Source organism: Myotis nattereri, assembly GCF_964212035.1.
Source record: "Myotis nattereri genome assembly, chromosome: 9".
In the NCBI taxonomy this organism is placed as follows: Eukaryota; Metazoa; Chordata; class Mammalia; order Chiroptera; family Vespertilionidae; genus Myotis; species Myotis nattereri.
The window spans coordinates 5,842,296-5,865,812 of record NC_138084.1 but is presented as its reverse complement, the minus strand read 5'-3'; the positions used below and the strand labels follow the sequence as shown (position 1 = coordinate 5,865,812).

The 23,517-nt window shown below is 58.4% G+C and overlaps 3 protein-coding genes across 7 annotated transcripts; all 3 read left to right on the top strand.

Annotated features, from left to right (window-relative positions):
* Window positions 1-1,518: 1,518 nt before the first annotated feature.
* On the top strand, window positions 1,519-9,693 carry SLC29A2 (solute carrier family 29 member 2; the record flags this gene model as incomplete). 2 transcript variants are annotated; one of them, XM_081098092.1, is made up of 12 exons in its annotated part: window positions 1,519-1,769; window positions 2,026-2,107; window positions 3,216-3,376; window positions 3,601-3,740; window positions 4,115-4,249; window positions 4,898-4,995; window positions 5,706-5,790; window positions 6,320-6,456; window positions 6,702-6,807; window positions 6,903-6,988; window positions 7,718-7,917; window positions 8,581-9,693. In XM_081098092.1, 12 exons carry the CDS (start codon window positions 1,741-1,743, stop codon window positions 8,690-8,692), a joined length of 1,371 nt encoding a protein of 456 aa, XP_080954218.1. In that variant the 3' UTR covers window positions 8,693-9,693. The 2 variants fall into 2 exon arrangements, with proteins under 2 accessions (XP_080954218.1, XP_080954217.1); XM_081098091.1 differs by lacking the exon at window positions 1,519-1,769 and having other exon boundaries at window positions 1,949-2,107; window positions 6,278-6,456.
* A 4,954-nt stretch (window positions 9,694-14,647) lies between these two features.
* Window positions 14,648-16,870, top strand: B4GAT1 (beta-1,4-glucuronyltransferase 1). Its single transcript, XM_081099052.1, has 2 exons — window positions 14,648-15,793; window positions 16,028-16,870. The coding sequence occupies exons 1-2, from the start codon at window positions 14,738-14,740 to the stop codon at window positions 16,217-16,219; spliced, it is 1,248 nt and encodes a 415-aa protein (XP_080955178.1). The 5' UTR covers window positions 14,648-14,737; the 3' UTR covers window positions 16,220-16,870.
* A 286-nt stretch (window positions 16,871-17,156) lies between these two features.
* BRMS1 (BRMS1 transcriptional repressor and anoikis regulator) lies at window positions 17,157-23,517 on the top strand. 4 transcript variants are annotated; one of them, XM_081099048.1, is made up of 10 exons: window positions 17,157-17,286; window positions 19,631-19,776; window positions 19,886-19,976; window positions 20,114-20,241; window positions 20,416-20,495; window positions 20,575-20,671; window positions 21,228-21,320; window positions 22,143-22,207; window positions 22,584-22,623; window positions 22,915-23,508. In XM_081099048.1, exons 2-10 carry the CDS (start codon window positions 19,638-19,640, stop codon window positions 22,947-22,949), a joined length of 768 nt encoding a protein of 255 aa, XP_080955174.1. In that variant the 5' UTR covers window positions 17,157-17,286; window positions 19,631-19,637; the 3' UTR covers window positions 22,950-23,508. The 4 variants fall into 4 exon arrangements, with proteins under 4 accessions (XP_080955174.1, XP_080955173.1, XP_080955175.1 ...); XM_081099049.1 differs by having other exon boundaries at window positions 17,159-17,286; window positions 22,942-23,517; XM_081099047.1 differs by lacking the exon at window positions 22,584-22,623 and having other exon boundaries at window positions 22,942-23,508.

Sequence of the window (23,517 nt, the reverse complement as noted above, 5' to 3'; positions counted from 1 at the left end):
GCCAACAGAAGCCCTTGTTAGAGAAGGAGAGAGGAACAGGTATTAGAAACACGCTAGCACTGACTTGAGACGTTCCCCCTTCAGTGTAATTTAATGCCGCCTCTGTTCTCCCTGATCTCTCTCGCTATCACTGCGAGCCCTTTACTCACCATTTATCAAGCGCCTGCTACGGACCAGGCTGTGGCGCCAGATGTTTGCGATAATGAAATACGCAGACAAGCAGCCCCCGCGGACACAGTGGCTGGAGAAACACACACACACACACACACACACGCACACACACGCACGCGCACACACACGCACGCACACACACGCACACGCACGCACGCACACGGAACCTGGGAGTGGCCATACAACTTCATTACTTAAGAAAGTAATTTGTGATTCAGAGCCTCTCACTTCAGCATCCTCCATATGCACGGTGATTGCAGAGAAAACAAACCACCGCAAGTTGTATGAGTTAGAGCAAATTAATTTCAAAATTACGGTGCTCTACTATCTTTCAAAGTTTTTCACACAAAAACCTCTGTTTGATGTGATGTGGCCTGGGACCGCAGAAAGTAATTTTTTCCTTTTTTTTTTTTTTGTGGCAGCGGTGGGCGAGCACAAGCCGAGGCTGAGGAAGGAGCCCGGGCTGCCCTCCGGGTCACCCTTTCCGCGGAGCCTCCGCTGACAGTGGTTCTCAACCTTCTGGCCCTTTAAATACAGTTCCTCATGTTGTGACCCAACCATAACATTATTTTCGTTGCTACTTCATAACTGTCATGTTGCTACTGTTATGAATCGTCATGTAAATATCTGATATGCAGGATGGTCTTAGGCGACCCCTGTAAAAAGGGTCGTTTGACCGCCAAAGGGGTCGCGACCCACAGGTTGAGAACCGCTGGTTAAGCTCTCGCTGCTCCGTCACAGCTCAGCCTCCCCGCCAGCGAGAAGTCCGCCAGGACGCCCCACGGGGGCCCAAGCCTGTGCTGTGCGCCCCAACGACCCGGCGGTTCCCAGGCGCCCGCTGGAGGGGAAGGGGCCGTCTGTCCGTCCGCCGTGCGGGCCGGCCTGGGAGCTCCGCCTGCACCGGCCGCTGCCCTCGCCTCGGCCCCGCAGCGCCCAGACGGCGGGCGACACGCGGGCTCCAGCTTCCGGGCGCAGCCCCGCTCGGGTTACACCTCCGCCCGGGCTGGCGAGTCGGCCCCGCCGTGGGCTCCCACGTTAGGGGGCGCTGGCGCGACTCCGGCAGCACAGGGAGGCGCGGGGCAGGACACCGCGCCGGGGCGGCTCCGGGTCTCGGCGCGGGGAGAGGGGTACCTGCCTCACCCCGCCTGCAGGGGGCCCGCACAGCCGCCTGCCGAAGGGGAGGCGCCGGGGGCCTTCCCGGACCCACCGCCTCCCAGCCGCGCTGGGCTGCGCGGGAAGCCGCAGGGTCCGGGGACCCCGAGGCAGGGCCAGGGTCCGACCCCCGGGCCCCGAGCCCAGGCCGGGCGATGGAGAGGGCGGTGCGACGCTCTGTCCCGCCCCGGGGGCGGAGCCGAGCCGGAGCCTGCGGAAGGTTAGAGCCGGGGAAATTGGCCTGCGACTCCCTCCCGCTCCCACGCCGCTCCCCCTCCCTTTCGAGGAGACCCGGTCCCCTCCCTCTGCGCACCGCCGGCCGGAACGAGCCTCCCGGGCGCCCTGGTCCTCGGCCCCGCGCAGGGGCAGGTGCGGCATCCCACCTCTCTCCCCCCGGGAGCATCGCGCGGGGCGGCCATGGCGCGAGGAGACATCCCGCAGGACAGGCAAGTTGGGGACCCAGGGGGGTGTGCGCGGAAATCCGGTGGCCGTGGGCGGCGCAGACCCGCTTCCTTGGGCGCGCTAAGGCGCAAAGCCGAGCGAATGGAACTACAATTCCCGTTAGCCGCCTCCCTCCGCGGCCTGCGCCAGGGTGATGGGGGCTGTAGTCCGCTCCGCAGCGAGGATGGGGGAGGAGTGGGGGACGGGAGGGGCGCCCGAGGAGCTGCGTCCTCGGGGTGACCTTCTGACTGATCCCCACAGCTACCACCTGGTCGGGGTCAGCTTCTTTATCCTTGGGCTGGGCACGCTCCTTCCCTGGAACTTCTTCATCACGGCCATCCCGGTGAGACTCGCGGCGGAGTGACAGCCCCACGGCCACAACCGCCCTCTGTCCCTGCGACGCCGCCTTTGACTCCTCATTGTGCCCGGGTGCCCGCTGAAACGTGAAGCCCCTGAGAGAGGTGCCCCTCTGGCTAGGAAGGTCAAGCTTTCGGGGCTGCCCGATCCTAGAGGGCAAGGCCACCGGCCCAGGGGGTCCTGTGCTAGTCACTCCAAAACGGCACCCACAGTACGAGTTCCATTCATTCATCCAACAGAGAGTAAATGTGCACCTACTGTGGGCCACGCCCTGGTCTTGGCACTGGGGGCACTGGAGGAAACAGCAGAGAAGGCTGCATCCTCACAGAGCTGAGTTCTCGCCAGGGAAGGCAGGGATGTAGCGCTGTTCTCTCTGGGACTGGGTTGTTCATATACATTCAGTACAGCTTTCTAGACGCTCCTCGGTGCCCGGCTCTGTGCTGGGCCCCGCAGACCCCAAACTGAATTCGCCCCTGGTCTAGAAAGCAAGGTGAGTGCCAGGGAGCTATTAATAATGTAACGAAACGTGACCCTGGCTTCCCAGGCTTGGGTCTCCAGGGGAGGGAACAGAGCAAGAGATGGGGCACAAAGGGAGGCTGGGCTCTGGTTCTGAAGACCCCAAATGCTGTTTCCAAACCTTGAGGCTTTGCCCTGCAGGCCATAGGGAGCCGTGGGCACTGGGAGGGGGGCTTAAGCAGGGTGTGCGTTCCGGAGAGAGTGTGGTTGGTCAGCACGTAGGCCAGAGCCTGGCTTACTGTAGCGCTCAGTGAGTACTCAGGAACCTAGAAGCTGCTGCTGGAGCGGCGGTGGGGGCTGGAGCCAGGGCACTGGTGGAGAGGGGTGATCTGATGCAGCAAGGCCCCGTTGGGGATTCTTAGGGCTCGGCTCTGTTCCAGATCTCAGCCGTTCGATTCAGTGCACATTCACTGAGCTCCAACTGTGCCAGGTTCCGGGAACAGGACAAGGACAGACAGACAGTCCCCACAGAAATTAACCGAACCATCCCAAGGCGGGGCCGGCAGCGGGGGGGCCGGGTGGTTCCTGAGGGTGTGCTGCAGGGTGACCCTGTCCCCCCTCTCCCGGACCCCTGGCAGTACTTCCAGGGGCGGCTGGCGGGGGCCAACAGCACGATTGTGACCTTGAGCACCAACCACACTGGCCCTGCAGACACCTTCAACTTCAACAACTGGGTGACGCTGCTGTCCCAGCTGCCCCTGCTGCTCTTCACACTCCTCAACTCCTTCCTGTACCAGTGGTGAGAGGCCCGCCGCCGGACTCCCTCCCAGACCATCCTCTGTTGTCCCTGCCCCACCCCTGCTGAGGCAGCTCCATCTGGGCCCAGGGAAGACCTCCCTTCCTTCCTCCACACTCCCTGCATCTTCCCCCACCCCCTGCCCAGCCCTGGGCTGACCCTCCTGCCACCTCCCTCGGCCTGACCTGGGTCCAGCTGATGCCCACTCTGCCCCCCCTTATGAGCAGCATCCCTGAGACGGTGCGGATTCTGGGCAGCCTGCTGGTCATCCTGCTGCTCTTTGCCCTGACGGCGGCGTTGGTCAAGGTGGACATGACACCCGGACCCTTCTTCTCCATCACCATGGCCTCTGTCTGGTTCATCAACTGTGAGGACCACTGCCCCTACCCACCTCCCTGCCCAGCTCCCCCACACACCCCGCCCAGGACTTCAGCCCAGCCTCCTTTTTGCAACTAAAAGGGCCCAATGTATCCAAAAAGGGAAGGCAGCAGCAGCAGCAGCAGCACCCAGATCCCTGATGAGAATCCGAGGCCCAGAGGGAGAGGAAATGTCACTGCCAGGCCCCCATTGCTCTAAGAGCGGCCTCCTGACCCCTAGACCTGCGAGTGAATGGGGGTTGGTACCCCAGAGGATGCCTACCAACCTCATCCAGAGTCCACAGTGTGTCCTGTGCCCCCCCCCCCCAGGGAGCCCCTGAGGCCCGCCTAGCTGAGCCGCAGTCCCCATTCTTTCCCTCCACAGCCTTCTGTGCAGTTCTGCAGGGCAGCCTCTTTGGACAGCTGGGCACCATGCCCTCCACCTACAGCACCCTCTTCCTCAGCGGCCAGGGCCTGGCTGGGATCTTTGCTGCTCTTGCCATGCTCATGTCCATGGCCAGTGAGTAGACTTGGGTGACTGGGGGCAGGGGGACGGGGGCGGGGAGGGTGGCCTCTGGGATTCTGGGGGGTCGGGAGAGTGTGCCAGGAGTGAGATGCTCTGGGAACTGGGTGGAGACAGAGGTGATAGGGATTGGGTTTGGGTTCTACAGTGAGGGAGTGACTGGGTGAGGATTGGGTTGACTTGGAGCCAGGGGCAGGATTCCTGAGGCCAACAGTGACATGTCGCTGCAGGTGAGGTTGAGGCAAGGAGGAACAGGTTTGGGATTCAGATAGATTGTGTTCAAATCACAGTTCCTCTGCCCCCTAGTGGCGGGGCATTGGACAAAGCACCTAACCTGTGTCAGTTTCCTCACCAACATGGTTATTACGGTTCCATCATCAGATTGTAAGGAGCATGCAGTAATAATGTGCACATAGTAGGTGCTGAAAAACAAACAAACAAACAGTGCGAGTGCGAGTGCGAGTGCGAGAGGGGAAGGGCTGGGCTGGGGCCCTGAGCAGATTCCCGCGTTGTTTGTGAGAGGCGTGGGAGAGGCCGGGAGGTGAATCTGAGGCGGTCATTATAGGAAGTGGGACCTGAGTTGTTATCCCTGTGGGAGCAAGTGGGAGCAGCCACCTCCCCGCTGCAGCTGGAGTTTCCTCACAGGCGGCGTGGATGCCCAGACCTCGGCCCTGGGGTACTTCATCACACCCTGCGTGGGCATCTTCGTGTCCATCGTGTGCTACCTGAGCCTGCCCTACATGGTGAGCCTGGCATTTGAAGTCGAGGCTGCACTTCAGAGCATCTCAGATACAGCCCTGACCTGAGCCTGACGCCCCAAGAGACACCAAGGGAGGTGGAGGGGACCTAGCTCCAGTCCTGATCCTCAAAGGAGACAGTCACTAGGGGACCCCAGCCTGTGGCGAGCCGGCACGGCCATGGCATACTCAGCCCCAGGGCATCTTATGTGCCACGCCAGCTCAGCCTGGGTCAGTGACCCTGAGTGGGGGCGATGAAAGGCTTAGAAAAGACAGACAAGAGAATGAGCTGGGTCTCGATGGGACGCTGCTCCTCTGATGGACAGCACCAACGCCCACAAGCCGTGTCTTTATTTTATAGCAGATGCGCGAGGCAAAGTCAGGGCGTGACCAAGATGTTTACATCATTCTTGTGGGTTTCAGTCCCACTCAGCTACATGCACCTGAACTATATCACTCAGGCACGTGGGGCCATGTGTTCGGACCACAGGCTCAAGCTCACAGCTCCAGCTGTTGGCTATCATTGTGCTGGGCGGGCTCTGCCTCCAGCTGGGACGTGCACGTGGCAATGAGAGGACTGTGCCCTCTCCTCAATCCAAGGCTTGAAACTATCCAAACACCGTAGCCGCGCCCCACACAGCCTCTAAGCCAACAGGGTGTGGAGGGATCCAGACACCTCAACCGAGCCCGGCAGGACCAACGCTTGCCTTCTGCAGGAGCTGGCCCGCTACTACCTGGCCAGGAAACCATCGCTGGCACAAGGTCAGGAGCTGGAGACCAAAGCTGAGCTCCTCCGGTCTGGTGAGCCCTGGGCCCTGCTGGGCAGGGGGAGGCCCAGAGGAAGCTAGAGGCACCTCCCCGGGGAAAGACGTGCTTTCTGTCTCCAACTAGAGCCCTCCCCGCTAGTGGTAGCAGAGGCAGAAAAAAAAAATCATGAACGAAGTCATCCCTTTGCCCTTTGGGCCTCAGAGTCCTCCTCCGTAAGGGGGAGGCAGTAGCACTTCGGGCATGCAAGTTCTGGATCCGAATGCATCTGAGTTTGAGTTCCAGCTTCACAACATCCAAGCTGTGTGGCCTCAGGCAAGTCACTGAACCCCCCTGGGCCTCCATGTCCTTACTTACAGAGCCATGGCAGTGAGATAGTCCCTTCAAGGTGCTTAATCTACCCAGCACATGCATGTGCTTCATAAACAGTAGCCAAGCCTATTTCTGTTGTTAATTCTCTTTGCCTGAACCCTGGGATGCAGGAGGGTCACTTGTTTTAATTGCTGGGACTCTCCCCTCATAGGTAAGGTTCACAGGCATGACCCAGCCGTTCCTCTTGCCCCAGATGAGAAGAACGGGATTCCCAACAGCCCTCAGAAGGCAGCCCTGACTCTGGAACTTGACCCTGAGAAGGAGCCAGAGCAGGAGCCTGAAGAAACCCAGAAGCCAGGAAAACCTTCAGTTTTCATTGTCTTCCGAAAGGTTTGCCTTGGATATAACCCCCAAACACCACCCCTGGGGAAGAGTCGCCGCTCTCTCTGGCCCTCCCCAGAGACTCAGAACGGAACGGGGCCCACCCCAAGGTGGCAGGGTCAGTGGGTCGCGGACACAGCGGAGCCAGGCCCCAGGCGTCCTGCTCCTGGGCCAGGGCTCTGGCAGGAGGGTGGGGGCTGAATGTTAGGCCCAGGCCCGCCCCCCCTGCTCACACCCCTGCCTCCGGCTCCCAGATCTGGCTGACGGCGCTGTGCCTTGTGTTGGTCTTCACAGTCACCCTGTCTGTCTTCCCCGCCATCACAGCCATGGTGACCAGCTCCACCAGTCCTGGGAAGTGGAGTGAGTGCTGGGAAGCGGAAGGGGCTGGGCAGGGGAGCGAAGGGGAGAGCAGGAAGAGGGGAGTGGGGACCAGGATGAGCCTGTCTCTCTCCCAGGTCAGTTCTTCAACCCCATCTGCTGCTTCCTGCTCTTCAACATCATGGACTGCCTGGGCCGGAGCCTGACCTCGTACTTCATGTGGGTGAGCACACCGGGCGGGGGGCCTGGAGGTTCTAGGAAGCAGCTGGGTAGCAGAGGGTGTGAAAGAGCACAGAACGGGCATTTCCCAGCAGTCCACCTGTCTGGGCCTGGAATGGACAGACACCAGTGGCAGTGAGCGGCGGCTCCGAGCGGTATGCAAGCCCGGGCTTGCACTGGGAGCTCCTTGGAAGCGGACACTCTGCCCAGTTGACCCGCATCCTCAGCATCCAGCCCAGGGCCAGCCCTCTGTGCTTGGAGACGTGCGTGGAGATTTCTGCGCCACGTGAGAGCGGGCACAACAGACCTAGTGTTTGCATAGCTTTGAGCCAAGGTGCTGCGTCATTAAATGAAATCTCTCAAGGAGACACAATAAACACAGTAGATCCAAGAGGATGGGGCGTGGATCCCCAGCTTCCAATCCCATTCAGCAGCCCCATCCGCCCCAAAGGGGCCTGTGGAACCCCCAGGGATGTTCGGAGGAACCAAGTTTGAAAACCAAAGATGCTGTCTAAGGCCTCTTCCCGTTCTGTGATGGAGAGACCACAAGCTGGGGATGGGCAGAGGCAGAGGCCGGTCCTTGCGCGCTGTGTGGCCTTGGCCCACCCCCTCGCCCTCCACAGGCCCAAGAGCTGGGTCCTGACCAGCTCATGTAAGGGCGGCTCAGGGGAAGTGAGGCATGAGTCTATCGGGGTGCTCGCAGGGACTGCCCTGACCCCAGCTTCTGCCGCAGCCGGACCAGGACAGCCGGCTGCTGCCCCTGCTGGTCTGCCTGCGCGTCCTGTTCATTCCGCTCTTCATGCTGTGCCACGTGCCCCAGAGGTCCCGGCTGCCCACCCTCTTCCCCCAGGACGCCTACTTCATCACCTTCATGATGGTCTTCGCTGTTTCCAATGGTTACCTGGTGTCTCTCACCATGTGCCTGGCGCCCAGGTCTGGGGACGGCCCGGGAGGGCCTGGGGGTGGGAGGTGGGTTAACTCTTTGAGGGGGGACAGCCTGCAAGGGGGGGCTCATTCTGCTCTGGCCAGCCCTGCCCCAGCTGCCTCCAGGCCTCGCTGGTGCCACCCTGTCGGCCCAGGAGCTAGGTAGACGATGACTCCACTGGGGAGGTTCCTGCCTGGGAAAGTCCCCCAGGCACTGGTTCTGGGGCCTCCTCTCTGGGCCTCAGTTTCCCCATCTGTGAGATAAACGGGTTGGACTCTTATTTCTTTGGGCCCAGATACTCCCCAATTCTCAGTTGAAGGGGAGCTAAAGTTTTGCTCTAAAGCAGGGTTCATAGGCTATTAGTGTCGGGACAATGGAGTTGAGAATCCAGAGGTGATGGGGGCGGGCAGTGTGGGGACGTTTTATCAAGAGGGACAGCAGAATCTAGAATCCGGGAATACTGGACCCCAGGGGCCTAGAGATGTCCTTGTCCAGGGTCCCCGTTTCACCGATCGGGAAACCAGTCCGGAGAGAAGGGCCTCATTCCCGTGACTGGAGGTTGGGTCAGCACAGACCAGAACTCGGTGTCCCCTAAGGAGGGCGGGGCCGCTGGGGCTGGGTCCGGGTTGGGCAGGGCATTGTCTAAGAGCTCCCGTCCCTGTGTGTTCTAGGCAGGTGCTGCCTCACGAGAGGGAGGTGGCCGGCGCCCTCATGACCTTCTTCCTGGCCCTGGGGCTGTCCTGCGGAGCCTCCCTCTCCTTCCTCTTCAAGGCGCTGCTCTGAAGGCTCCGTGGAGGGCTCTCCCAGCAGCTCTCTTCTCGCCGCCCCTTCAGAGCCGAGACCCAGGGCAGAGGAGTGGTGAGCCGGCTCAGGCTCTGCTGGGCTGGGGCCCCTTGGTCTGGAGGTGCCAGCAGGAGGCAGGTGCCGTCTCCTTCCCGGGCTTCCTCGGGGTGCTGCGAGGAAGACTTCACCACCGGTCATGCCAACCCTCCCCCAGGGTGGAGGCGACGCTCAGAGACGGACACTACCCAGAAGCACAGAAGCCCTCCCTGAGCAGGTGGCGGTCGGGGCAGGGGCCAAGGGCCTGGCCCTGCCCAGCATCGGGAACACATGTATCTGTTGGTCACAGAACACAACCCTGGCCATCGAGGGAGATCCGAGGCCACAGCGGGGCCTTGCCGAGGGTGCGGCTGGTGTGGCCCCAGCCTCAGGTTCCGAGTGGGAGTGTGGGCCGGCCCAGGGCAGGAACTCTTCTTCTCCCCAGGCCTCAGCGACCCCGTGGTCAGGTCTCTCGGACCCCAGGACAGAGGATGCCAGGGAAGTTGAGGGGAGCAGGGAGAGAGAACAGAAGTTAGGGATCTGAGGGTGCTCAAAGGACCGTGGGCCTCAGACAATGTTTTTGTTGCCAACACTTACTGTCTCCACCCCCAGAGCCCAGGGGGCGTGGCCCAGGTCTGTAGTTAGCCTGGATGTGTGCACTGCGCTTCACAGTGTGCAAAGCTCTTCCACGCCTGCTCTCTCACAAGCCGCATCGAGGCCCTTGGAGGGAGCCAGGCAGGGATTGTGCTCCCCCTTTGTACAGGCGAGGAAACCGAGTCCCGGGGTAAGTGGCCGATTCGCAGCAGAGCTGGGGCCCCCTCCTCCCTGTAGGTGCTGTTCTTCCAGCCCAGTTCCTGCTTCTCTCCCTCAAGGGCCTCAAAGCACAGCGCTGAGCACTTACTCCCCGTTTCTGCTGTTTCTGATCCTGCTCCTGGGTCCAATAACAATCTTCTTCATTTGTATAATGAGGTCTCTGAGTCTTTCTTCCCAAAGTGCTTTCAGCTCTATTGGCTTTGATGAGCTGGGTGGGGTCGGGATGGTTGTACCCATTTGGCAGTTGGGATGACTGAGGCCCAAGAGGGGCAAGGATTTGTGAGCATTCCTGCCATGGCCTAGGGATACTGACCTGCAAGGAGCCCTGTACTCCTGGGCAGAGCACTGGGCTGCATGGACGACTATCACTCTTCCAGGCTCCCTGCATCGCAGGCTTCCCTTTCTCAGAAATGGAGCTTTATAGAGGCAGCCAGCTGGTTCTGAGGGACGGAGGAGCGGCCTGCTTCACACACCCCTGTCCTACCATGCCCAACCCAGAGAAAAGCACAGTGGGTTTTTTGCCATTTTAGGCACTGACCTTGCTGCCCACTTGCCCTCCTCCCTTCTGTGAACAGTCCCTGAGGAGCTGTTCTATACCGGGAGCTGAGCCAGCCCCTGCTCAGAAGCCAGAGGCGGTTTTGATATCAAAGAGGAAAGTGAAGCAATATATGGCCTTGACAGCTGACATACAAGCCACAGGAAGATCCCAAGTGAGGATTCATTCTTCTGACCACAATTCATGGTGCCAGGCCCTGGCTGGTCTGGTGACCCTGAAACAGAGAAGGAGTGGTCGGTGTTCCCAAGGCCATAGGAGACAATGCAACTTGTCCTGGGGTTTGTGAAGGCCCTGGGCCTTCTGGGAAGTCAGGGCAGGCATCCCAAAGGAAGCATTCCCCCAGCTGGGTCTTGAGGGATGAATATGAGTTTGCTGGGCTGGAGTGGGGGAAGGGCACCCCAGGCAGAGGTACCAGAGGGTGTGGAAGGCATGGACATGGAATATTCAGGGAACAGTGGGGACTTCTGGCAGGGGGTGGGGTGAGGAAGCCCCTAGGATGTGAGGGAGGGAGAAGAGAGGTTGAGGCTGGAGCAGTGGGTTGGGGACAAATGATAAAGAACCTTAGCAATGAGGACTAAATGGGAGTAGAAAGAGGAGGAGGGATACAGGAGAGAAGAGGGCATTTGCCTCTACAGAGGCTGCTTAACTTAGAGGTTAAGTGCCTGTTAAGAGTTCTAAAACCAAAGCCAGGCCTTTCAGAATGCAAGGTGGTTCAACATACAGAAACACATCGATATAAACACCACAGGGCACATGAATAGAATGAAGGGGGAAACCACATGATCATCTCAACTGATGCAGAAAGAGCATCTGACAAAATCCAACACTTCAAGATGAAAACACCCCACAAACGAGGAATAGATGGGAACTTCCTCAGCCTGATAAAGGGAAAATCCATCGCTAATGTCATACTCAATGTGAAGGACTGAAAGCCGTGCCCCCCCCTCCCCCCAGGTCAGGAACAAGAAGAGGATTCCCACTTGTACCACTTCATCTCTTCACCTTTGTACTGGAAGTTCTAGTCTGAGCAATTTGGCAAGAAAGAGAAATAGACATCCAAATTGAAAAAGAAGGAGTAAAACTACCCAGATTCACAGATGATATATACATATACAGAAAATCCTAAAGAACACACACACACAACTATTAGAGGTAATAAGTGAATTTAGTAAAGTTTCAGGATTCAAGATCAAATACAGTAGTATTTCTACACACTGTTTTTTTTTGTTTTTTTTAAAGAATATTGTATATTTTATTATTTGTACACTCTGTGTTATATATCCTTTATTTTTTAAAATACTTTTTTATTGATTTTAGAGAGGATGGGAGAGAGAGAGATAGAAACATCAATGATGAGAGAGAATCATTGGCCAGCCTCCTGCATGCCGCCTCCTGGGGATCAAGCCTGCAACCCCAGGCATGTTTCCTTGACTGGAATCGAACCTGGGACCCTTCAGTCCGCAGGCCAACACTCTATCCACTGAACCAAACCAACTAGGGCTGATGAGTGGGTTTTCCTCCCTCCCAGGCCATACTCTGACACACGCTGAGTGTCCTACCATGGAACTCCATCTGCTGGGGAGAGCATCAGATTCCACAAGTTAAGGACTCGGTCCCGTAAGACTGCGCCACTGCAGATGCCAATGGCAAGTCCAGGTTGTAACCTGTACTTCTGACCAACTGGCTATAAATCAGACTCCAGCGCCCCTGCCCTGGGGTTCAATTAATTTGCTAGCGCAGCTCACAGCACTCAGAGAAACATGTTCTTGCTGGGTTACAGATTTATTATAAAAGCTAGAAGTCAGGACCAGCCAAATGGGAGAGCTGCATAGGGCAAGGTCTGTGGGAAGCAGACCTCTTGGTAATGGTTTTTAACTGCTCTTCGAATGTCTCATGCCCCACTCCATCACAGCCAGCCCCTGACCCTGGCCAGGCCCCGCAAGAGGGGCTTTTGGCTTTCCTCTGGCCCTTCCATGTGGCTTTCCTTGATAATGGCCAAGCGCAGTCACTACTTCTCAGTCCCCCTTAGACTAGAGCCCCTGGGGACACTTCAGAAGCCTCTGATTTACTGGTCCGAAAAACGAGAATTGGCGCCTGCTGTGGGCTAGCGTTGCCGTGGGTGAGGGAGGGTATTGTGGGCAGACGCCCCCGCCAATTGAGGCAGAAAATAGGTGTTGGATGAGTACCGTAGGTGAAACACAAATGCTCAAAGGGCCGAGTGGGCAGGAAGGTGCGGGGTTGAGACTTTGGCAAAGAAAAGACTGTTTGTTGCCGAAACCGGTTTGGCTCAGTGGATAGAGCGTCGGCCTGCGGACTGAAAGGTCCCAGGTTCGATTCCGGTCAAGGGCATGTACCTGGGTTGCGGGCACATCCCCAGTGGGAGATGTGCAGGAGGCGGCTGATCGATGTTTCTCTCCCATCGATGTTTCTAACTCTCTATCTCTCTCTCTTCCTCTCTGTAAAAAATCAATAAAATATATTAAAAAAAAAAAAAAAAAAAAAAAAAAAAAAAAAAAAGAAAAGACTGTTTGCAAAGGGGGAGTCACTCTTACACTCTGGCCAGTTGTCACCCTGCGGGAACGAAGCCTGGTATTGCCAGATCTTCCAGAATTCAGAACAGAAGCTGGAAATGTGGGTTTTATGTCCAATCTCCTGGTCCACCAAAGTTAACAACGAATGTAATTTAAATTGTGTTGTTGTTTTAAACACTGAGCAGGTCGAAGAAAGCCCACATGGCATCAGATCTGGCTTCTGTGCCTCCAGTTTCCGAGGCCTGAAAGGCTCTGCGCACCATTTTCTCCTCTGGCGCAGGTCAGCAGGTCACCAACGAACACCTTCAGGGGCCTGCCTGTCCCCTGCAAGGCCTCCTTCCCGGCACCGAACACGTCCCGGGCTGAGCAGCTCCGGAGGTGTTATTGCTGGGGCTGTGGGATACAGGGCTCCTGGCCACTCAGCTCAACAACCTTGACTCCCAGGGCCTGCGGAGCAGTGGAGAAACGCCTGTCCTGTCCCAGAGCACCTTCCCAAGATTCACAGCGCCCAATAGTTATTACCTATAATTGATGAATCAGTCCAAGTACCTGCCCTTCCCCCCAGACTCTCCTCTTCTAAAGAACCCACAGTTCAATTAGTCACAAACACTCACTCAGCACCTTTGTATAAGGCTGGTGTTAGAATACTCAAGACCTTCTGCGAGTGTGTGTGTGTGTGTGTGTGTGTGTGTGTTCAGGAAGAAGGTGTGCGGATACAAGGTCTCCCTCCTGGGAGGGTTGCTGTGGGGAGGAAAATCACTGGGCTGAATAGAGTAGTAATTAAGGATCAAATACCACCCTCACCACCACCACCACCCCCGCGTGAATTCCACTACTGTAGTCAGGGAAAGGGTGATTCTAGGAGATGCTTCTCTGATTAATAAACAGGCCCCTAATTTGGCATTGGCCAGAATTTTGGTTCTGGTCTTCAAGGTGCCACTGAGCCCCGGGCCCTCTAAGGCAGTGGTTCTCAACCTTCCTAATGCCGCGACCCTTTCATACAGTTCCTCATGCGGTGGTGACCCCCAACCATAAAATTATTTTCGTTGCTACTTCATCACTGTAATTTTGCTACTGTGATGAATCGTCATGTAAATATCTGATATGCAGGATGTCTTTTCATTGTTACAAATTGAACATAATTAAAGCATAGTGATTCATCACAAAAACAATATGTAATTATATATGTTTTCCGATGGTCTTAGGCGACCCCTGTGAAAGGGTCATTCGACCCCCAAAGGGGTCGCGATCCACAGGTTGAGAACCGCTGCCTAAGGAGAAAGAAAAGTACTCCTCCAACGCCGCCCAGAGGGTTCCGATACAGGGTATAGGATGAGCCTGAGGCGGGAGGAGACGCGTGGTGAACTGGGGCACTGGTTGGATCACATTGTCCCCAGCGTGGTGCTCCAGACCCGCGGGATATAGAAAATAAAGAGCCATCTCCTGTGTAAAACGCCACCGACGAGGATGGGATTCGAACCCACGCGTGCAAAGCACAATGGATTAGCAGTCCATCGCCTTAACCACTCGGCCACCTCGTCCCACGCGCAAGCCTGCCTTTCTAAATTCCCTTATCTCCTCCGCACCGTCTGAGCCCCTCCTACACCCATTGTTCAGCGCAGCCCTGGTAGGATCTCCTGGAGGGAGAAACCGCAGAAAGAAAAGGTTTGTGTGTTCCTTTCCTCCCGCCGCAGCCGCGAACCCGCACCGTCCGTCACCCGCTGCAGCTGAGCTCTGCCGCGGTTTCCCTCCCTGAGCCAGGGGCGAGCGCGTCAACGTTTCGGGACTCGGTCGGTCCGGAGGGCGGGGATCACGGACTGACCCGGAGGGAGTGGGTGCTTGTTTCTGGGAACCCAGCGGTGCCGCCTCGGGCCGAGCCAGCGTTTGCAAAGCGCGCCGCGCGGGCGGCGAGTGCAGTCGCTCCTCCAGGCATGCAGGGGGCGCCCTGGCACCCCCGGGGGCCCGAGCGGGCGGGAGGGGCTGTGCCCGGAGTTCGGCTCGGCTCGGCTCGCCTCGGCTGCGCTCGGCAGGCTGCGGTAAATCCGGGCTTGCGGCGGTTGGCGAGGCTGTGGCCGGGTGGTCCCTGCTGCGCCACGAGCCCCGAGAGCCATGCAGATGTCCTACGCCATCCGCTGCGCTTTCTACCAGCTGTTGCTGGCCGCGCTAATGCTGGTGGCGATGCTGCAGCTACTCTACCTGTCGCTGCTGTCCGGGCTCCACGGACAGGAGGAGCAAGAGCAGTATTTGGAGTTCTTCCCCCCGTCCCCGCGGTCTGTGGACCAGGTCAAGGCGCAGCTTCGTGCCGCGCTGGCCTCCGGAGGCGTCCTGGACACCAGCGGCGACTACCGCGTCTACAGGGGCCTACTGAAGACCACCATGGACCCCGATGATGTGATCCTGGCCACGCACGCCAGCGTGGACAACCTGGTGCATCTGTCGGGCCTGTTGGAGCGCTGGGAGGGCCCGCTCTCCGTGTCGGTGTTCGCCGCCACCAAGGAGGAGGCGCAGCTGGCCACGGTGCTGACCTACGCGCTGAGCAGCCACTGCCCCGATATTCGCGCCAGAGTAGCCATGCACCTGGTGTGCCCCTCGCGCTATGAGGCCGCTGTGCCCGATCCCCGGGAGCCGGGGGAGTTTGCCCTGCTGCGGTCCTGCCAGCAGGTCTTTGACAAGCTAGCCAGAGTGGCCCAGCCCGGGATCAACTACGCACTCGGCACCAACGTCTCCTACCCCAATAACCTGCTGAGGAATCTGGCTCGTGAGGGGGCCAACTATGCCCTGGTGATCGATGTGGACATGGTGCCCAGCGAGGGACTGTGGAGAAGCCTGCGGGAAATGCTGGGTCAGAGCAAGCAGTGGGCAGGGACAGCGCTCGTGGTGCCTGCCTTTGAGATCCGCCGAGCCCGCCGCATACCCGCAAATAAGAACGAGCTGCTGAAGCTCTACCAGGTGGACGAGGTGCAGCCGTTCTATTATGGGCTGTGCACGCCCTGCCAGGCGCCCACCAACTACTCCCGCTGGGTCAACCTTCCTGAAGAGACCTTGCTGAGGCCTGCCTACGTGGTGCCTTGGCAGGACCCCTGGGAGCCATTCTACGTGGCTGGAGGCAAGGTTCCCGCCTTTGACGAACGCTTTCGTCAGTACGGCTTCAATCGCATCAGCCAGGTGCCAATAAGGGAGAGGGCAGGGGAAATGGGGCAGGAGGGGTGCTGGGGTCTGGGAGCCATGAGTGGCCCAGGATGGGAAGTGGGCATTGAGGCAGGAGAAATGATAGTTCAGTGGGGTTGTGGGAGATCCAGGGTGCCCCAGAGGAGTGGGGATGCTGGAGTCGGCTTTAGGATGTCAGTCTTGGCCCTAGAATAATCATCAGGCTTTGCTGACCTCTCTCTCCCCCTACAGGCCTGTGAGCTGCACGTGGCAGGATTTGATTTCGAGGTGCTGAACGAAGGTTTCCTGATTCATAAGGGCTTCAAAGACACCTTGGATTTCCACCCCCAAAAGGAAGCTGAAAATCAGCACAATAAGATTCTCTACCGCCAGTTCAAACAGGAGTTGAAGGCCAAGTACCCCGACTCCACCCGTCACTGCTGAATCCTTCCCTGCCCTAGTTTGAGAAATCTCAGCCTCCTCTCCTGAGGCTGCCCCTCACGCCTGGTAGGGGTAAGAAATGTCACTCCACTTGGCAATGGAAGCTGTGGTGTTGGAACACTGGACTTTGAATATGGGGTGCTGGGATCAAGTCCTAGCTTTACCACTAACTAGCTGTGTGGCCTTGAGCAAATCCTATTCCCTCTCTGAGCCTCAGCTATGCCGTCTGTGAAAAGGGAGGTGAGAATATCTACCTCACAGAACTGTTGGGAGGCTCAGATGAGATGCTTTATGTGAAAACACTCTGTATGCTTCGTAAAAATGTGAAGTGTTATTAATATTATTACAGTATTATTGTTTTTGTTATTGTTATTATTAACGATCTTGGGTGGGTAGGCAGTAGAAGAGTGAGACGTATGAATGGTGCAGAGGGAGAGGTCTGAGTTCTTAACAAAATGGGCTTTCTGTAAAGAAATCAGACAAAGGCTTTCAATTTAGTTCTCAGCTTTGGGGCTGAAGCCGAAACTTGCTGGTTCTCCCAGGCCTCGGGAGTTCTGGAGAAGGGCAGGGTCTGCGAGTCCTGTACCCTAGACTAGACTGAGCTGGGTTGTTCGCCTACCAATGACAATGTAAATAAATGCGTGTTCACAACTACAGTTGGCTCCGTTTCTCTCCTGAACCGGGCAGGCGGAGGGGGCGCGGGTTCTCCTCTTTCACGCCGCGGGGGGTTGGAGGAAGGTGACCGCGGACCCAGGGGCACCACCTGTGAAGCAAGGAAGCCGCCAAGGTTTCTTCCGCAGGCGGACGGCTATAGTGAATGTCGGCTGGTTGCTATGGAAATCAGCGCGCGGTATCCCAGCATGCCTCGCCCCAGCTGTCCAATTAGGAGCTTCCCAGCGGGCACCTCTTGATGACGAATACGGAAGCGCGGACAGGCCCCGCCTCCCAGTAAAGAGAGACCAGCGCTGCGGTTCCGGGAACCGGGTGGCGGCGGCCAGCACCCGCAGCAGCGGGCACCTGGCACCTGTCGGAGAGTCTCGGACTTGAGGCCGGAGGCTCCACTCCCTGCGGTGCGTAACGCCACCCGTGGCGCCCGGTTCGGTCTCTCCAGCGAGTCGGTCGGAGCCCGCCCCATCGCCAGGGCCAAAGGGGAGACCTAACGGGCCGGACGCGTGCGGGGCCGCGGGAGAGCCAGGGATCCCCTGCCCGTGCCGCGCGTCCTGGGGCGGATGGAGCGGGGTGGGAGGCTCCGGGCGCGCCGCGAGGGGCTGAGTCGTCCCCTTCCAGGGGGGGACCATGGAGGCCGCCTTGGAGACGCTCACTTTCTGAAAAGACCATTTGCATGCGCACAACGCCTGCTGTCCCTTACCCCAGCGATCTTTACAAGCTCCGAGTAGCAGTGGCTACGCTCTCTCTGCACCTGGGGTAAGGAAGGAGGTTGTGGTCCAATTGAGCTCATCATTTAGAATAAGAGGCACCTGGCGTAAACGACACTCCCCACCGCACCCCCTGCTCCCGCTCTTTCTGGTCCGGATTACGTTGCGTTTTACCAAGCAAATATGTTTAACAGTGAAGGGGAATTGCAACGTTTGGGAACTGTTGGAACCGAGGCTTGAGAATGGAAATGATGAGACTGGTTTGGAGAACCGAGATTTTCAGATCAGGTTCAGATTATTTGTGAAATTATTGAGGAATGAGTCCAGTTCTTTTACAAAACTCGGAATGCTGTCAAGGAAGGTTAGCAGAACACTGGGTTTGCTGGGGGCTACCAAGAGTGAAAGCCAACTCCTGCCTCACAAAAGTTGAGTTTGTATTTGCAGACCCTCCATCCTCAGGTGAATAAGGTGCATGTGCAGCCATGCCCTGCAGAGGCTTGGCGTCTGGTTGTGGAGACACATGAGATGGGCAAATAGAGAGGAAGTGTCAGCAGCGAGGCTTTCCGGAGGAGTGGCTGCAAACCAGTGTCCAGAGAAGTTGGAAGAACTTCACAGGGAAACAGAACCCCTAGTCGGCAGAGAGATTATCTGTTGAGAGGCCTAGTTAGTCTTCTGATTAGGTGATCTCTGGGCAGCATTTGGCACTGTCACCTCTCCTTCCTTCTCAAGTTCTCTTCGTGACTTTGAGTTTTCCCTCCTCCACCTCTTGGTAATGTCCTTTTACTTTGCAGGGTTCTCACCCTCTTCCCCTTTGGTGACCCTGAGTTCCATCATGAATGTCTTCTCACCCCACACATCCCGTCTTGCTGCTTGCACCCTCACGGGGTCTGAAGAACTCACTAGATAACATTGCCCAGATTCCTTTCTGAGGCTTAGACCCAGGTGCCCCCACCCTGTCCCTTCTCTCATGTTGAGGCCTTTGCACATGCTGCTCTACTTGGAATGTTCCCTCCCTCAGCCAGATCAGCTCATCAGTCTGGCCCGTCTTCGTCTGCAAGCCCTCATGCTGCAGCAACTCCAGGCCCCAGTTAGATGCCTCTCCCATATGCCCCTGCTCGCAGCTCTTCTCACATCACAGGAATGGTCTGCTTCCTTGCCCTTTTCTCCCAGGAACTTGTAAACAGCTTGAGGTCAGAGACTGTCTGTTTATCATAGTTGTGCCCAGTACCTACCAGAGTGTCTGAGGGTACCTAGCATATATTAGAGTTTCAATAAGTATTAGATGAGTGAATATAAGAAGGAACGCATAACAGTATTCGGTGTTGCTGAGAAGGCAACTACGATAAGCATTAAAAATATTGGCGTTAGTTTCAGCTGACAGTGATGATACAGAAACCAATCGGGACAAGTGGGAGGTGAAAGTAGGAAGAGCAAGTGTGCGCAGGACTTGAACGGTGTGGCTGTGAGGGGAGTATGTGGAGCAGCTAATGTGATCGGGGGAGGTTGTGTGTTCCTGCTTTTCCTAAACGGTCGGGACTACCTGAGCATGTCCACAGCTCCATGGCAGGAACTGTCAGGAGGGAGTGCTGCGGACACGAAGTCCCAGAGGAAGCAGGAGCCGGGACTGGACCCAGGGCACAGTGAGAAGACAGGATGCAGCATGTTCCCAGGAAGAGACGAGAAGGAACAGCACGAGGCGGGTGGGGGAGGAAAGAAGTGCCTGGTGCATTTGAGAATTGGCCGTTAGATGGTGGGGGGAAGGAGCTGGACCGGTAGTTCAAGTCTAGTCGGTGCAGGGCCTTGAAAGGCCGGGTCCCATAGGCAGTGGGGAGCCCACCCTTGGCCTTTCCCGTCGGTGGAGATGTGCAGACCCGGCCGCGTGCAGCTTCTCCACCCAGGGTGTGCTCAGGTGGTGGCGCGTCCAGTCGCTTCCCAGCTGACCCCAGCTGCGGCCAGGCTTTGCTTGACTCCCTGAGTGGCCACTTACCTGCTTGGAGCTGTGGGTGGTGGTGAGTGATGGCTCTCCCCCTCCTCCCAGAGCCCAGATGCCGCTCCAGCCTTCAAGCAAAGACACAGAAGAGATGGAAGCAGAGGGTGATTCAGCTGCCGAGATGAACGGAGAGGAGGAAGAGAGTGAGGAGGAGCGAAGTGGCAGCCAGACCGAGTCCGAGGAGGAGAGCTCAGGTGACAGGCACACACACGCGCACGCACGCACACACACGCACACACCTGCACACACACGCACACACGCCTGCCCACTCCTCAGCCGACCTTGACTGCCCTCTTGTCCCAGAGATGGACGACGAGGACTACGAGCGGCGCCGCAGCGAGTGCGTCAGTGAGATGCTGGACCTGGAGAAGCAGTTCTCGGAGCTAAAGGAGAAGTGAGCGGGGGGCCCCCCTGGGGCTGGGTCTCCAGGCGCGTGGGGTGAGGCGGGCCTGGTGCTGAGGCCGAGATGGGTCCCTGTCGGGGGCCAGGTGCTCCGTGTGTGTCTGACGGACGAGCACATTTACCTCCCAGGTTGTTCAGGGAACGACTGAGTCAGCTGCAGGTGCGGCTGGAGGAAGTGGGGGCTGAGAGAGCGCCCGAATACACAGAGCCCCTGGGGGGGCTGCAGCGGAGCCTCAAGATTCGCATTCAGGTGGCAGGTCTGTGGGCTGTCCTGTGCCCTGGAGTGGCCCCCAGTCTCCCTCCCTGATCCCCTATCCACCCATGGTCCCTTCCTCTCTCATCCCTGTCCTGCCCATGTTCCCAGCACCCCTTTTGGGGCACTGGAGTCCCTGGCCAAGCTGGGCCTCTCAAACCCCTCCCTCCCTCTGCAGGGATCTACAAGGGCTTCTGTCTGGACGTGATCAGGAATAAGTATGAGTGTGAGCTGCAGGGAGCTAAGCAGCACCTGGAGGTGACTGATGGGCGCCAAGGGAGGAGGATGTAAGGGGCCCACCTGTCCCTCCTGACTGAGCTGCTCCCACCTCTTCCAGAGCGAGAAGCTGCTGCTCTATGACACGCTGCAGGGGGAGCTGCAGGAGCGGATCCAGAGGCTGGAGGAGGACCGCCAGAGCCTGGACATCAGCTCGGGTGAGGCAAGGGGCCGGCCCTGAGCACCCTGCCCCCGGCCCGGCTCTGTCAGTGCCCACTCCTGCCCGGACCTGAGCTTCCCCGCCTGCTCAAGGGGATAGGAAGAGGGGTGTTTGTGGAGCCTGAATGAAGCCAGGCATGAAAGGGCCTGGCCCCGTGCCTGGCACACAGTGGGGGTTTAGGAAGAGTGGGTTCCCCTGCTCTCCTTTGCCCTTGCTCTCTTTCCAGGGTGACATTCTGACACTCCCACACATAAGTAGCCACAGTCCCCGCCGTGTCCATAGTGCCTGCATCCTATGGGGCTCTGGGGAGGCAGGGCTTGTCCTCACCCCACTGTCCACTAAACAGATGAAGAAACAGCCCCGTAGATGTGCAGTGACTTCTTTCCCAGGTTGTACTTCTGTGCAGTTGGGACCTGAACTCAGCTTCTAACCCCCAAGCCCAGGGTTCTCTCCCCTGTCCTGGGAGGTGGTTGATGGGGAAGGGCAGGCTACCAGGGTGGGGGTGTCCTGGGAGGGCCAGCACCACGATCCTGACTCTGGGTCTGGGGTCACAGAGTGGTGGGATGACAAACTGCACACCAGAGGCAGCTCAAGGACCTGGGACTCCCTGCCACCCAGCAAGAGGAAGAAGGCACCCCTCGTTTCTGGTATCCTTCCACCCGCTGGGCCTGAGCGGGCAAAGGCGGCGTGTGAGCTGGCAGCCATGCCTGGGAGCCTCAGAAAGGAGCCAGCTCACACACCTTGCCTGGTCTTCCCCCAACAGCCATGGCTTCTCTCTCCTGCCTCCCTGCTGGACCCTCGCATGAGGGAGGAGTTGCCTCTGCCCCACCTTAGCCTTTATCCCTCTGGCATAGCCCAGCACAGAGATGAACTGAATTCGCACCCCTGCTCCCCACCCCCTGCTCTGATTCCTGCAGTAACCAGTCTAAGGGCACCGGCCGCCTGGCTTAGGAATCAGGTTCAGGAAGGAAGGGAGGGAGGAGCCTGGACTGCACGGACTTGAGGGCGTGGGGACATTATCGGGTACAGATGATGGGAGGATGGACCCCAGGGGGCCTGGGAAACCAGAGTGTTTTCTGTGTGTAGATGGGGAAAGGGGCCACAGGGGGGACCAGGAATAGAAGGAGCAAGGTCCCTGAGTGGGTAGATGGGCCTCAGCCTACTGACCTTGAAGCTGCGGAGAGGGCATGAGTGGGAGCCAAGGTAGGGGAAGTAGGGGTGAGGCTTGGGGCCCACCCCCGCCCTCTGGGACTCGTTGAAATAGGCCATAGCCACACACACCCCGCCCGCCCCCCACCCCCACCCCAGAGAACCTGGGGCCAAGAGGTAGGGGTGGAGCCCACGCTCTAGCCCGTGCCCTTAGCATTACCTCTCCCGAGCGTTCGCACGCCGTTCGCGTTCGCGCGCCGGCCGAGGCCTCCTGCCCCTCCTGCCCCTCCTCGGGCATTGCTTCCTTGACCCTGTTGCAGGCCCTTACATCGTGTACATGCTGCAGGAGATCGACATCCTGGAGGACTGGACGGCTATCAAAAAGGTGGGTCTCGTGCAGGGCCCCACCCCAGACGCCAGGTCTGCTCTGCAGGCTCCCGCCCTAGCCGTTCTGAGTTCCCTGGCATCACTGCCAGCTCACAGGCCGCCTTTTGCTCAGGGCTGCCCTGGAGGAGGGAGCTTCTAGGCTTGTTGGCCTCTCTCTTGTTCCGGGGCCGGTCTGGATGGGATGGGAGAAAGGGAAGGTGGGAGAGCACTGGGCTGGCCAGGCCTCTGACAGGGGGTCACATCAGAGCTTTGTCTAGAAAGTGTCTTATGCTTCCCATGCCCTCCCCACCCCCAACTCCCAGAGAGGCTGATGGGGAGGGGACTTGCCAAGCCAGAGGCAGGCTCTCAGGGGGCTTTTCTTCTCTCCACCCCAGGCTAGGGCGGCTGTGTCCCCTCAGAAGAGAAAATCAGATGGTAAGAGCCACAGGGCTTCCCTCCTCCCACCAGCCCTTCCCCCAGCCCAGCCTCCAGAAAGGAGCCCAGAGAGAGGCAGTGGCCGTGTCAGATCCGTGGCCGAGAGAGTTGGGCCAATCTGGGCTTGAGGGCACTGGGATTTAGGGAGCAGGAGCCAGGGTGGGGGTGGGGAAGGGGAAGCTCTAAGCTGATGGGGCAGGACACAGAGTTCCCACCGGTACTGAGGGGCCCACAGATCATTTCCGCAGACGAAGTGGCGACTCCCTCTTGTTGGCTTTCTCTCACCTGCAGTGATGTTTCCCTTCCCACACCCCCCAGGACCCTGACCCTGCGATTCACAGCCAGCGGGCCCCTCTGGAGCAACAGGCACCAAAACCCGGATTGACATTTTCCTGCTGCAGCCAGGCAGACGGACAAGCCCTCAGGGTCTTTCCAGCCGGCTCTCCAGTGCTGCTCTGCGCACTCCCCTCCAGCCCTCACTGGTCTGGACTCCTGCTCCTGCTCGGGCTTGTATAGCTGTGGCCCAAGCTGTCCTAGCCGGGCCAGACTGAGTCCCTCATCCCCAACAGCCCCTCCCTTCCCCTGCCTTCAGCCCCAGGTCCCTCCCTGACGAAGAAGACTTGCCTCGTCTTCAGCCAAAGCACATCCTTCCTGCTGGCCTTGGACCTGGCTCCCCACTCACCGAGCCAGCGTGTTGGCCCACGTCGTGGGAACTTTGAACCAGAAGTTCTGTTGGGGGACGGGGGTGGGGTGGGGGTGGGGGGCTGTCCTGGCTCTTGCCGTGCTGAGAAGGCGGGCTCCCCAGGTCTTCTCAAGGCAGTCCTTGGTGCCTGCCTCCCACACTGCGGGGACTGGAATTAAAGCATTTCCTGGGTCTCTGCTGTGACCCAACGT

Excerpts from the sequence above, each read along its gene's own strand:
- BRMS1 (XM_081099047.1), top strand. The coding sequence starts at position 19,638 with ATGCCGCTCCAGCCTTCAAGCAAAGACACAGAAGAGATGGAAGCAGAG. Across the intron at positions 20,672-21,227 it reads GAGCCTGGACATCAGCTCGG|AGTGGTGGGATGACAAACTG; the intron begins GTGAGGCAAGGG and ends CTGGGGTCACAG. Across the intron at positions 22,208-22,941 it reads ACTGGACGGCTATCAAAAAG|GACCCTGACCCTGCGATTCA; the intron begins GTGGGTCTCGTG and ends CACACCCCCCAG.
- B4GAT1 (XM_081099052.1), top strand. The coding sequence starts at position 14,738 with ATGCAGATGTCCTACGCCATCCGCTGCGCTTTCTACCAGCTGTTGCTG. Across the intron at positions 15,794-16,027 it reads GCTTCAATCGCATCAGCCAG|GCCTGTGAGCTGCACGTGGC; the intron begins GTGCCAATAAGG and ends CTCCCCCTACAG.